The following is a 14628-nucleotide window of genomic DNA, read 5'->3' on the forward strand; positions in this document are numbered from 1 at the left end:
TCTCCACTCCCTGAACCAGCTCCTCGATCATCCTAACAATGTTCAGTACTTCTGGCCCAACTTGTCCGTCAGTCCGATTCAGGACGATCACGTTCCGTTCCTGAACAGAGGTACGTACGTTCGGTCCAAACGTAAAGTTGCTGTTCCGCTGAGAATGTGAGTCTGACGTGTGACGCGTGTCCGTCAGGCGTGCACACGCTGCACCTCATCCCCACCCCCTTCCCCTCTGTGTGGCACACGTTTGATGACGACGAGCAGCACCTGGATCGCTCCACCATTCAGAACCTCAACAGGATCCTGCAGGTGTTTGTCCTGGAGTACCTGAACGTCAGACCCGCTGCACCACCTCCTCCACCACCAACACAGAACACTCTGTAAAAACCCTCAACACGAGCTTCATCTGCTTCAGAGTTTTGCTTTATGAGATTCAGTCCAGCAGTGATTCAGTTCAGTGCTGATTCTTTAAAATGTGTAGTTTGATGTGTCACATGATTCAACTGTACAAAGTAAAAAAAAATAAGGAAAAGGAAAGGTCAGAGGTCAGTGTCACTCCTGGTTTCCCTCAAATTCCTGACGTCATTGGTGTGGAGGTCGAAGTGTTTCACTGCTGAATATGTTCTAACAGCATTCACATGTTTAACTAGAACCGCATTCAGTGGCCCCGCCCTCTTTTATTTAACCAAATTCCAATTCTTAGTCCGCCCTACTGGACCAACCCTCTCCGAAAATATATTCTTGTTCTTCAGACCTGGATCAAGCGCAACAATGGATTGATCCTGGTCACTTGATCCTGATTTTACATTACATTACATTACATTTGGCAGACGCTTTTATCCAAAGCGACTTACAATCGAGAACATAATCATAGCATATAACACTTGCAGATACAAAGAGCACAGGAAATATACAGAACAATAGGTGCAAATACCAAGTGGGGTTAGTTTTTTTTTTTAATTTAAGTACATTAACATAGGGAAAAGTAGAGTAGACACACATACACACACTCCCACAAACCCAACGCACAACATGCCTTAGAGTCTACCCCGGGTCTGGGCTAGCTCAGTCATCAGTGCAGTAAATAGTCACAAAAGAGGAGAGTCTTTACTTGCTTCTTGAAGACTGAGAGAGATGAGCCTAGTCTTGTTGCTTCTGGAAGTTTGTTCCACCACTGAGGGACAGTGACAGAGAACAGTTTTGACTGGGATCGCTTAGAGCGAGCAGGTGGCACGGCTAGGCGGTTTGTATTGGAGGAGCGCAGTTCTCTGGCAGGAACATACGACCTTAGAATGTCCTTCAGATAAGCTGGGGCCGTTCCTGAGGTGGTTTTGTAGGCAAGGGTTAGGGCCCTGTGCTTGATCCGGGCAGCCACCGGTAGCCAGTGCAACTCGATAAATAGAGGAGTAACATGGGCCCTTTTGGGTTGAGCGAATACCAAACACGCCGCCGCGTTCTGGACCATCTGGAGTGGTTTTATTGCACAACCAGGTAGACCTGCCAGGAGGGAGTTGCAATAATCCAGGCGGGAGATAACCATGGCCTGAACCAGTAGTTGTGCTGCGTGTTGGCTCAGGTAGGGTCTGATTTTCTGTATGTTGTACAGCACAAATTGACAGGCCCGGGCGACTGATGCAATATGGTTGGAGAATGCCAGATGGTCATCGATCATGACGCCAAGGTTTTTGGCGACTTTGTTTGGGGCCACAGAGGCAGAGCCCATCTTGAGGTTGATGTTGTGACTTTTGTCAAAACACACAACATTGTTTGTGATTTTTATCCTAATTATTCACTCTTGGTCATATTTCTGACCTTGGATCATGAATGCTGAGCTTTGATCCTAATCTTTGATCTTGGCCAATAAAATTAAAACCTGATTACTGATCTTTGATCCTGATCACTAAAATTTGATAATGTTTCTGACCTTTTATCCTTATTCTGGATCTTTAAATGTAAATGCAAAGCTTTGATCCTGAGCCATGATTTTTTTATCTCAATCACTGAAATTTGGATCTGAATACTGAGCTTTGATCCTGATCAGTAACCTCTGATCGTGATCACTAAAATTTAATCATGTTTCTGAGTTTTTGATCCTGAATGTGATTTTTAAAAGTAAATGTAAAGTGATCCTGAGTCCCTATCTTTGTGCTCAGACACTGAAATTTGAACTCGAAAACTTATCTTTGATCCCAATCCCTCAAATGCACTCACGTTTCTGACCTTTGATCCTGATTGCTGATCTTTAAATGTGAATGTGAAGCTTTGATCCCGAGCCCTGGTCTTTGATCTCAATCATGGAAATTTCAGCTTGAATACTAATCTTTGATCCTGGTCACTAATGTTTATGGCTAAACTTTGATCCTGGTTGCTGACCTCAGAAACTGAATTCTTATTTTTCATCTCACCAACTGAATTTTGAACTTGATTGCTGACCTTTGTTCCTGATTGCTGAAATTCTAACCTAAATACTGAGCTCTTATCCAGATCTCTGTCCTTTGATCCTGATTGCTGACCTTTGATCTGGACCTCTTACCCAGTTTCACACCTATACTGAATGGGTTCTTCTTTGGCTCCACCTCTCCAACAGGTCTCATTAAAGGTGTGACTTCTCTGCACCAGGTGGGATCACTTGGTGCTTAAAGGGGTCATACTGTGCTGAAACACCTTTTTAAAATTTACCTTTCAAAGGCAAAAATGATTCACATTCCATGATGAAAATCCTCAAAATCCATCAATTCTGTTTTAGCAAGATTTAGCTTAGGAATCGACTCATTGTAGGCTTCTGTGACATATGTCACAGGAATCCATATTTGAAGTCGTACTTGTTGTGTGTGACATGCCCACGTGGTCTGTGAGAAAGAAACATAAAGAGGAGCTGCCCTCGCTATGGAGAGAGGGGGCGTGGCCAAAAGCAGCTCCTCAACATTTAAAGCTACAGGCAGATAAATCAGTCTCTTCTTCTGGCAATTTTTAAATGAATTAATTTCATTCATTGATTTTGTGTGACACTTCAGTGTCAACAAAGTCTTTTTAGCTGTAAATGTCATTATTGGATTTATATTAACCGCAGTAAAAAAAAAAAAAAAAAGCATAAAATGTGACTGTGTGAAAGCAAACGTCAACATGCTGTATGTGCACATGAGTATTTACACAGGTCAGGTGAAGTGACACGATGCACATTTTTAGTGTATTATTACAGTAAATTATTTTGCATCACGTTAGTTCCGGCTGAAACCAGAGTGACACTTTGCTTTTCGTAGAAATTAAATGTAATAAACACAATTTCACTTTCCATGATGTCAGTTGTTTATTTCCTTGAAACAACAGCAGACACTTGACCACCAGCTAAAACCTGACATCCAGATATGACTGTTTTTACACACTCCCGAAACCAGAGTTCACATACAAATTACATAAAGGACCTAATCAGATTTTAAAAAATGTAATATGGCATCTTTAGACTAACCATAAAATCTATAAGATCTGAGTTTGTATCCATGAAAAAATAAAATAACATAAAAATCTGGTTCAGGTCCATTTCAGCATGTAATGTGAACGTAGCCAGATTTAATCTTCAGCAAATCTGACTGTCACCTGTACAATATCCATAAACATATATCAAGTATATACTTTGATACACACAGCAGTGGGTTCATCAAAGTGAACCCAGTGTTATTCAATTTATCCAGATTTTATGCTGACATGATGACATTTATTGTTTTTGAGGTATTTTGTTAAACTTGAAACGAAACAATGATTTGACACAAATATTACACGTGGCAAAGTGTTGTGCCTGTGGCCATTGCTAATCAAAAGCTGAATGGACCACTGACCCATCAGTCTTCTTTTGTGTGTCTATTGTCAAAGTGAAAGAAGGACTTTCAAATTTAAAACTTTCCCAGTGGTGATGTCATAAAGAAACTACAAAGCAGCATTTTAGCCTGGGGGTTATCTTGTGCTGTAGTTGGCTTTATTTTGAGATTGTGGCTTCACAAAATGTTGTGCTTGAGCTCACTTGGTCCTGGAGAGGGAAAAGGATTTGCATATATTCTGCAAAAGCTACTTTGTAACTGGACTTAACCACTGAATCTTATTTTATGCCATTTTATAGAAAAAAAAAAACAGGCTTGCCCACAAGCGCCTCATTTAAAACGTGCACTTAAAGTAACAGTTATTTCATTTTTAGTTTAGTTTAGTTTTCGTTTTTAAATAAAAAATAAAAAATCTAAATTAATTCAAATTCATTTTTTTTTTCATCTGAACTGGACGAAAATATCATCAAATTAAATCTGAAAGTTTGCAAGTTTACAATTCGCTTTCTTTTCAAATCCAGTATGCTGTTTTATATGTAGGAATAAAAGTGCCAAAATTAAACAAATTAAAAACGTCATTAAAGAATTACTTAATTCATGATGCACTGCTACACAAGGATCATGAAATAATGAATTAAATAGTGAAATAATTATATATATATATATATATATATATATATATATATATATATATATATATATATATATATATATATATATATATATATATTTGACCATGAAATAATTAAATAGTGAAATAATGATTTATGTATTTAATCCCAATTTTAAATAATTAATGGGACATTTAAGTAATTAATGATAGATTTAAGTAAGTATTTAATGACGTATTTAATTATTTAATTCTGGCCCCTTTATTCCTCCATACTTTTATGCCAACGAAACAACAAAATCTTATATAAATGTCTAAATATTTACAGATCAAAGTGTTCATTCGTGAAAGATTTTTTAACGCGCATCACGTGAGTGAATGTCTCTTGCAAAAGAAGCAGCTGGCCAACAGAGGGCACTGCTGAGTCACGTTCATTGGAAAGTAAAATCAATACATTTGTCTTATTTATTAATTTATTTATTGTGTTTCTGCGTCGTAAAGATTTTGTAATGTCACAACAAACAGACTTTTTAATTCCATTAAAATATTACAAAATATGACTGGTTTTGCGAGTTGGAAAAGCAACAATGAATCATATGTGAGACTCTAATCTGTCAGAAAAGAGGAAAACTAAATATTTAAATGTACTGATCAAAGCCGTGTAGTGATTTTTATAAAAACTCTTGGAAAAGTGTAGATATGCTGATAACTGCCTGTAAGCTTTTGTTCAGCAGCAAACAAGTTTGTTGCGTCTCCGCCCTTTTTCACATAAAGGCGGTGCTACGTCGGACGCTGCATTCGGGTGCACTGTGTAAATTGCTCGATTTAAAAGAGACAATGAGCGGTTTCAGAAAATGAATGAATTTGTTCTCAAAAATAGATCATTTAAATATTTATAGAAGCACAAGAACACATGCATGAAAATCTACTGACTTTTTTTGTATCTATGAAGAGTAGGGGAGACCAGGATTGTTGTCACACATTTTTACTTTAGAAATTTCCTCTAATAAACCTCTCTGTTTTTAAATACTTTCTATTGGAGACACAATTTATTGCATTATATTTTCACTGATTAAAATATACTAATTGTTAAATGCAGTTTGTGCATTCATGACAAGCGATTACAGCATTGTGTTGTTTATTTCAGAGGTTTGACTTTCTAAATCATAGGAGAAATCTCTAAATCCTATTTAAGAGATTAAAAAAAGTTAAAACTTTTGACTTCTAAGTCATAATTATTAGTCAAGATCTTGACATTTAAATGCTAACTATGAGATTAAAGTCAAAACTTTAAAAATTTTAACTGAAAATTAATTCTAAATACTAAATCAAAAATTATATATTATATATGTTTTAACGATGAGATTAAAACGTCCTGTTTGGATTTTCTGTCTTTTACATCACTCCATAATTGTCATTTTGGACAAAATATGACTTTTACTTTTACATACGTTGTGATCATAGATTATAGAGTAAAAATCCAAATTATGAGATTGAAATTGACTTTTAAATCTCATAATTATGATTTATAAAGTCCTCTTTGCATTTTCTGTGTATTTTTTACACAACATTCCACAATTATAATTTCATGTGTATGTATGTTTATATGTGTGTTTGTGTGTGTGTGTGTGTGTGTGTGTGTGTGTGTGTGTGCGCGCGCGCGCTAAGAAAATGGGCTTCCAAAAATATTTGTTCAAAAATCACAATATTCCGTCTTTACCGGCAGTCTTTGAAGGCATCACGGATCCAGACCGGGCGGTGGGCGGAGCTATGAGGCGTTCGCATCCAGTCTGCGGTCATCAGACGTGCGGAGTTCAACGAATGAACACAAACAGAGCGGACAATGTGACGCGAAGGTTATTTTTTTATTACTATTATAATAATTCATATAACATTTTTAAGACTACATCGCCAAAAATTTGGCCTTTTTCTTCACTCGGTAAAACTGTGGAAGAAGTTATGGAGCCGATAACGAAATGGACGCCGAAACAAGTGGTGGCCTGGATGAAAGGTAAGATTAAACGAAGACAAACTACTTTTATACTACTACTAGTAGTGGTACTAGTAGTAGTACTGCAGTTCAGTCCTCGGGTCTGTCAGAGGAGTTTCGTAGAAACTATGACAACATACTTTAACAATGGCAGAACTTTGTCCTCAGTCTCACTTTGATGTGACGGTTTGATTTCTGTACGTTTTCAGACGTTGTTCTTTATGACGTGACAAATGTATGGAATTCAGTGTTTGCTAAAACTCAGTGGTTTAGCAGCTTTTCCCTCATAAAGCACTTCAGTCCACAGATTCCTGTTTTAAGACTTACTTCAGTCTAAATGAGAGTCGGTTAATTGTTAGTATTTTGATCATCTGTTTATCATTTTAATCATTTATTGAAGGACTGTATCGGCTTTGGCAGGTTCTGATTTAAACATTTTTTTTTTACTCCCAGTTAGCCTGTAGTAGGTGAACAGCTATTAGACTGGAGGATTAAATTAAAGTAAATTGCCATTTAATATAAAAAGTGTAAGAAAGTTGTGACAGTAAACTTTTATTACAGTTTTTCAAAGTATCTTCAGATGTCTTTTGTCAAATCAGCAGTCTCAAACCAAAATATGGTAACAATGTTACTAAATAAAGTCGAGAACTAAAGTTTTGAGAAGTTTTTTTTAAAATGTATGACTTAAAAAACGAGTTGCTGTTCAAAACAACAGATGATTACATTTTTTTTTTACTCACTTAATTGTGATTGTTTCACTTAATTAACAAATTCTTGAATCTATAACTTATAAGGTACAAAATCAAAGCTGCAGCTCATTATATGGGTTAACATGTTGCTTATATTGTTGTTTGTTTAGAAAAATGAATCTAAATAGTTAACGTATAATGAAGCAAGTGTGACTAATCGATTACATCATCATTAGAAAAACAGTCATTAGCTAGTTTCATAAGAAGTTGTCGGCTATTCAAATAAAATAGAAATTAAAAACGTTGTTGTCCAGTTATGGTGTAGGTAAGGAAGCATGAGATGTGACATCATATTCGTAAAGTCATAAATTATAATGAATTTTATCAAGAAGTTATTGTCATACTTTAGCTGTTTGTTTAGAAAATGTATAAAAAACTTAAATCTTAATTTCCCAAACATCAAAGTACATTGAGATAATTTGAATAATTGAGCAACAGAAAAATATTTGTCAAGTAATCAGTTACGTTTATAATAAGAAAAACCCATTCTCTGGTATTGACCATTCTTTACTGTTTTTTTAACAGTTTATAAACTGAATGATTGTAAAATATTTTTTGCAATTTTTATCTAAAACTTCTGTGTGCGTGTGTGTGTGCATGTGTGCATTTGGACTCGAGTGTATCCACTGCATCCAAATACTTCTGGACCTGGGTGTATCCACCTTGTCTAAATTCTTATGGATATTAGCATATTTGCAATATCTGAATACTTATGGACCTGAATCTATCCACCACTGCATCCAAATACTTATGGACCTGAGTCCATAAGATACACCCAGGATACACCCAGGACCTGAGTGTATCTACGTTGTCTAAATTCTTATGGATCTAAGCATATCTGCTGTGTCCAAAAACTTATAGACCTGAGTGTGTATCACCTAATAAGCCTTTCAACTTTCCTTCTTTCCTTCCTTCCTTCGTTTTGTCCTTTCATCCTTCCTTCCTTCCTTCTTTCTTTCTGTCTGCAGTGTCCAAATACCAAAATTAGCTCCTGATGTTAAATAGATAAGAGTATTAATCAGCCAAGATGAAAGCTTAGTGAGAAGCATTCAGTTTGCCTTTAATCTCACTCAGTTCCATCTTTGGGAAGGTGATGGTCTAGTGGATAAGTGTTGGGCTTGAGACCAGAGGATCCTAGGTTCAAATCCCAGCCTGACCAGAAAGTCACTAAGGGCTCTTGGGCAAGGTCCTTGATCCCCTAGTTGCTCCTGGTGTGTAGTGGGCACCTTGCATGGCATCAGCCTTATATTGGGGTGTATGTGAGGCATTGATGTGTAAAACACTTTAAGCATCTGATGCAGATGGAATATAAATACAGTCCGTATACCATTTACCATTTGACACTGTTGATGGTTTTAATTTCATTTTATACTTCCTTTAATCAAAGTCAATTCAGGCATTGGTTGCCAAGAAACCAGTCACCCAATAAACAGAGTGGGATGTTGTAGTGTCCAAATACTTATGACCAGACTGTCAGATACAGTAAAGGGTTGGATGCCCAGCGATCGTACTGCCAGAGGCAACAAAATTACAAATGTCTACACAATCACACCTGGGCAGCACCTGGTGCTAATAAAAAACCCAGATTCCTGTTTTGTCTCGTCAACAATCCAAAACCCAGAATTGTTCTTCAAACCTTCAGATTTTTTAAACTGGATCTTCTGTTTTTATTTGATAAATTACTAAACTGATGAACTGGTTTGTATCCAAACAGACATCCTACAAACTGATGATCTGTTGAAGTGATTCATCAAATGTTGAACTGGTTTTACTAGAAACCTCGGACGGTTGAAGATCTACTCCGTCAGTAAACGTTAGTCTTTGAAACGGTACAAACACTTTTATTTATGTATTTTTCAGAGTTGGATTTTTACATTCCTTTTTCCAGAAACATTAGTCCATAATAAATAAAAGTCTCTGTCTGAGGGTTTCAGTGGAACACCTGCTATGGCAGTGATGTCATCACTATGTGAACCGAGTGCTGTCACAGCGTAATGATGCGTCGTGATGGACACCGAGCGGTATGAACGCTATGAGTGGAAACCGTCTGCGCCTTTTCTAAACACAGCCACAGTGTTATTACTCCGCATTAACTGTTTATATGAATGGCGGAAGTGCAAATCTCTTTAAAACTGTTCGAAGATGGTTTGAGTTCGACAAGTGTCTTTATCGCTGCAGACTCTTACGAATGCGGTTTATCCAAACAATCCGAACCTCGGCTATTATTTATAAATGGGAATTATTCTCTTCTTCCACTTTCTCCAGTGAGATGATTTGTTGCATTTATTTGATTTATATTAGCTTTAATGGGAATTCTTTGCATTTTTAAACAGTGGATGAGTTTGGAAAATTTAGATGTGCGTTGTTCGTTATTTTGGTGATTAAGTATAACAAATCTGACAAGTCAGGCAGCAGAAATAATCTGTACCTCGAAGAGCAAGTTGGACTGTTCTTATCAAAGATAAATAAATATTACATCACTGACATTGATGCAAGACCTGACATCAAAACTTCAGTTGTATAAATTATTATTATTATTATTATTATTATTAGTAGTAGTAGTAGTTGTTGTACTAATGAAAGTTTCAACATAACAAAAAGTAATTACTTAGTTGTACCTTTGAGATTCAACAAAATCGGGCACTTCTATGGTAACAGAATTACAATGGCAGAAAAATCTTGCTATATTTTAGCTTACCATTAAAAATTACTCTGATTGTAATTCCATTATTGTAGAATTACCCAGTAACAGGGTTATTCTACAGAACGCTGTTTCTTCTTGTTTAATCCAGAATAGGAAATTGGGGCACATTTTGAAGCATCGTAGTAACTTCTTGATCCAACTTTGTCAATCTTGAACAAACTTGGTATACGTAGTAATTATGGCCATCATCGACACCAGATTTGAATCAGGATGCAATTTTTCAACTTAAAAAATTCAAAAATTTCATCCCAATTCTCGAAATCGCTGATAGTACTTTGTAACTTCGGGGTATTCGTAGTCTTAACACTTCAGTCATGTTCAAACTTTGTTAAACAGAGTATTCATAGTGACTACGGATTGAAACTTATTTGATTGTGCTCCATCGTGGTAAAAATTTGAGGCCAAAGCAGCGTTTGTTGCAGTTCTGGCCGAGGGCACATTGCCTTTTCTTTAATTTTTGGGCAGGTTGCCAGGTCTGCACTTTATAAGCCAACCTCTTAGGAGGTAAACCAGATTAAGCTGTGTCAGCCCATTTTTGCACATTTTTGGATCATGGGCGATGGTAGTGGAATGGCACCCTGTGAAATAGGGGTGTAAATTATACCTCTTGCAAATAAGGGACAAGCTTTGCCAGGTGGTAGTCTCATGGTCTCTGTCAAACCAGGCTCTAAAGGCCTACATCTTGTTTTGTACGGCCCACACGTTGGAATGGAATAATTCAAACAGAAAGAGTCAAATTACCTGCAAATGGTGGCCAATGAGCTCAAGGTTGTTGTCATTGTTCTGATCCATTTTTCATAGTTTTATTGCCAGATGCCCATTCATTGAAGAAACAGCAGGAACAAGGTTCAACACAAACCTGACATAGATGAGACAAGAACATGAGATTAGCTTGGTTGTCGAAAACTTCATATTTTGTCAGACACACTCCCCCCTTTTGCACCTACAAAGTGAGACTTTTGGGTAGAGCTCGACCGATATGCAATTTTTTGAGGTGGATACCAATATTTGGGAACAAAAAAAATTATGATTCCTATATATCTGCCAGTACACTTGTATACAAAAAATGGTAATGATTCCTAACATTTTGTTACCAAACCCTGATAACAAAAACATGCAATTGAGATTTGATGTTTTACAGTTTAAAGGCGTAAAAGTAACCAACAACCAACCAACGTATGTCATGCTACGGTCACATTGCCTTCACTCACACTGGCGCATTTCTCAGCATTTGCATAAAATAGACGAGTGACCAATTGTTTCTTGTTGCTGTAAAATGTCTACTCTGATTGAAAATGAATGGCAGCTGGTTGCTTTGTCTCTTCAAGCTGTGACCAAGGGGTGACAGGATCCCAGCAATGCTCAACAGCATCCTAAACCATGCGAAATCTATTAAAATTGAAAATAAAGTTGTCCTCTTGCTCTCTGCTGGACAAACTATGTAACAACACCATTTACAACACCTGACACATTTTTCTCCATTAGTTGCTAAAATAGCAAAAATAAGACAATACGATTTGTTTGTGAATGTCTCATATCGGCCGATATTATCGGGCAAATGATACGTCAGTCGGGCTGTAGTTTGGGGTGCTGAGAAGGCTTTCTGATGAAGTGAGCCACCTTAAGTGCTAGAAGTTAGTGGTTAAAAAAAGCCTTATTATTATTATTCCTTTTTCTTATTCTTTCTTGGTGTCTGCTGCAACCACTGATGGTGTTCAAATGAAAAATATATAAAGCGACTTGTGTAACTCATTCAAAAGCCAAGCAGTGTCAAATCGGTGTGAAATCCTGGTCTATCATTGGGTCATGAGTAGCGAGCAAAAACAGACATTGAAAGATAAAATTAAATTCCATAAAGCTCGTTCTCTGGACTGCTGCTCGTGCTTTGCCTTTGGTTGTTTTCCTCATTAGGACAGGGACTTTTTTTGTGTCACAGCCACTTGTTAATCACTTGTATTGTTTGGGGAGATCAAGTGGCGGTTGTCAGATGTTTACAACCACTGAGAGGCGACTGAGTTCATTCAGTTTGAATACGGTTGGGTTTTTTCTGTTTGTTTGGAGGCTGGAGATGCCCTGAGGGGTATTTCCTTCACCGTAACCTCAGATGGTCTGGCTGGACCTGTGGTGTTGTGTCATTGGTATGCAGTATGTCTTGTGTGGGACTCTGTCCTCCAAAGAGATTAGGTACTTTTCTAAGGACTTTGCAAAACCAGAAGAACCACACCAGCCACTCTTTGTTTTGGTTGTGACTCTTGAAATGACTTTAATGTGAAGTTGGATTATAAACAGTGTGCGCACAAACCCCCATCCCTTCAGTCACAGTGTCACACATTTATGCTATTAGTGATTTTCCAAATATAGCCTCGGATCCACAAGGGTAACGCTGCAGCTGAGGGAAGCCGGCAAGCTTCTGGGAATGTTTAACTCCGACTCAGCTGAAGAGCATCTCTGTTTTGTTTTGTTTTTTTTTTAACTTTCTGCATCCTAAACCTGTCCACCTCCTGTTGGAATAACCGGCTTTTATCCCAATCATTAACCATGCACCTTAGCAAATGCTGGATCTCTTCCAGCTTTTTCCATCCATAAATACTGGCTAATCACGTTTCAAAGCCCTGAATGCTGAGTTGAGTTTGGCACGAGTGTGTTAGTTTATTTTGAGCAAGAGGACATATGTAAAGGCGCGGTTCACCGTGGTTCATCTCTACCATAAACCTTTCAGGATGAAGCAGATACCCTGGAAAATCTTGTTTGTAGTTAGTTTTAAAGCCTAAATGAGGCGGGTTAACCACCATGGTTTCACAACTCACTCCTCATATTAATGTGGTGAAGAGACAATCTGGCACAAAGATACATGATTGATTGTGTGGTTTTTGGAGAGTGACCCAATCAAGAAACTGCAGGTCTTTGCATCACGTGTGAGTGATAACCAAAATTAAGCAGAAGTCTTAGATGAGCGGCCGTCTGTAAAGTTGCATAAGTTCATTGTTCAGCATCTTCAGATGCAACTTATAGTCTGGAAAATACTGGAACAGGGCTGCAAGTGTCGGTTATTTTCATAATCAATTAAGTGATTTATTTTTTTTTCAATTGGTAGATTTGTTGTTATGGCTATGTTATGTTTAGAAATGATGAAAATATCAGCCAGTATTGTCCAGAGACAAAGGTGATGCTTTTGAATGTCCACAGCCCAAAAATAATCATTTTACTGCCTGATGGCAATGAAGGAGCTCATAAAATCAAGCAGAAAATACATGAAATCAAAGAATTTGGATGATGATCAAAATAGTTGTTGATTAATTTAGTAGTTGATTAGTCAACGATTAATATACCATAATCAGTATCAGCCCTGAAATACCGTATCTCTGCATCCCCCCCTGCCCCTGATCGTCTGCCCACCCCCTCTTAATGAAAGTTGGTTAAACGCCCGCCGTAAATTTATTTCCTGACCCGAACACATCGCACAAAGAAAAAAATGTTTTCACAATGTTTTTCTCGTCATTTCCACATCTTGCCTGTGACATCATCAGTGCGCACTGGTAATAGCCACACGACAGTAATGTCAGTTTGAGAGTTTGCGGTATGACAGTTGCGCACAAAGCGGAACAGATCTGGCGCTAAATAGGTGAGCTACGGTCACATTAGCTACGAGTGACAGAGGCAAAGTGATGACTTGCCATTCATTTTCAGTCAGAGTAAGAGTTTTGCAGCAGCAAGAGACAACGATTGCTCAGCCGCCAGCTAGACAGGGCCAAAATACACCAGAAATCTACTTTATGCAAATATTGAGCGATGCAATACGGTGACTGCCAATCGGCATAAAAAGGCAGCATGACGTCAACTGGTTGTTCACGTGAACAAAATCCATGATGGCAGGAAACACTCCGAAGGAGCTGATTTCTGTAAAAATGTAACGTTTCTCATATATTTTATAACAGTTAGCGAGAAGCAAACACTTCTAAATCTCAAAACACTGTTTTTGTAACCAGATATCACATCTGAAGTGATTTACAAGACACCTTACTGGGTTTTTAGCACACACGTCTCAGATCTGGGTCTGATCCGGATCTGATCCAGATTACAGGTTTTGTGGCTGTTTAAGTTTAACATTGAAAACCCCGTTTAATGTATATTTTACATTATATCTTAATCAAACGTGCCACAATCACGCTCATAAACGTAAACTTAAGGAGTTTACTCTAAATAAGCACATTCTTTTAAATTTTTATCACTGTGCTGTTGAAAGTCTCCTTATAAACTGTATCTCTGTATGGTTTGGAAATCTTACATGTAAAGAAAAAAAAGCTTTAAACAGAGTGGTGCGTTCTGCTCGCAGGGTAATAGGCTGTGAGCTGCCAGCCCTGGAGGACATTTTTAAAGGCAGGCTTCTTTCGCGGGCATTACTGATCATTAATGACCCCAGCCATCCTGCTAAGAATATATTTGAGCTTCGTCCTTCTGGGAGACGCTATCGTTCTATTAAATGCACCACATCTCGCCATGTAAACAGCTTCTTTCCACAAGCTGTGATGGCTTTGAACTGTGCACACTGACTGACAAGCACTTTACTATTTTTATTATCTCTTATTGCTCTTATTGCTTTTATTGTGGCAAGTGTTATCTATTTATTCATTTATTATTTATTATGTCTTTGTGTCCATGTTTTTAAAATGTATGTTTTTGCACACTAAGCTCTTGCAACGTTTTTTTTTCCAATGTAGTTTACTGCAAATGGCAAATAAACTGAACTGAACTGATATTTGAAAGTGCAG

The 14628-nt window shown here is 37.5% G+C and overlaps 2 protein-coding genes across 2 annotated transcripts in view; both read left to right on the top strand.

Moving 5' to 3' along the window:
* Positions 1–2942, top strand: part of LOC117531928 (glutaminyl-peptide cyclotransferase) — a 16055-nt gene extending 13113 nt beyond the window's left edge. Inside the window, exons 4-5 of the mRNA XM_034195117.1 lie at positions 4–110; positions 188–2942. Of these exons, the coding sequence (XP_034051008.1) occupies positions 4–110; positions 188–378 (298 nt within the window). The 3' untranslated portion in view covers positions 379–2942. The remainder of the gene's footprint in view (positions 1–3; positions 111–187) is intronic.
* Positions 2943–6211: 3269 nt separating this feature from the next.
* Positions 6212–14628, top strand: part of LOC117531690 (connector enhancer of kinase suppressor of ras 3-like) — a 109051-nt gene continuing 100634 nt past the window's right edge. Inside the window, exon 1 of the mRNA XM_034194796.1 lies at positions 6212–6427. Within this exon, the coding sequence (XP_034050687.1) occupies positions 6238–6427 (190 nt within the window). The 5' untranslated portion in view covers positions 6212–6237. The remainder of the gene's footprint in view (positions 6428–14628) is intronic.

Source organism: Thalassophryne amazonica, chromosome 19, assembly GCF_902500255.1.
Source record: "Thalassophryne amazonica chromosome 19, fThaAma1.1, whole genome shotgun sequence".
Lineage (NCBI taxonomy): Eukaryota > Metazoa > Chordata > Actinopteri > Batrachoidiformes > Batrachoididae > Thalassophryne > Thalassophryne amazonica.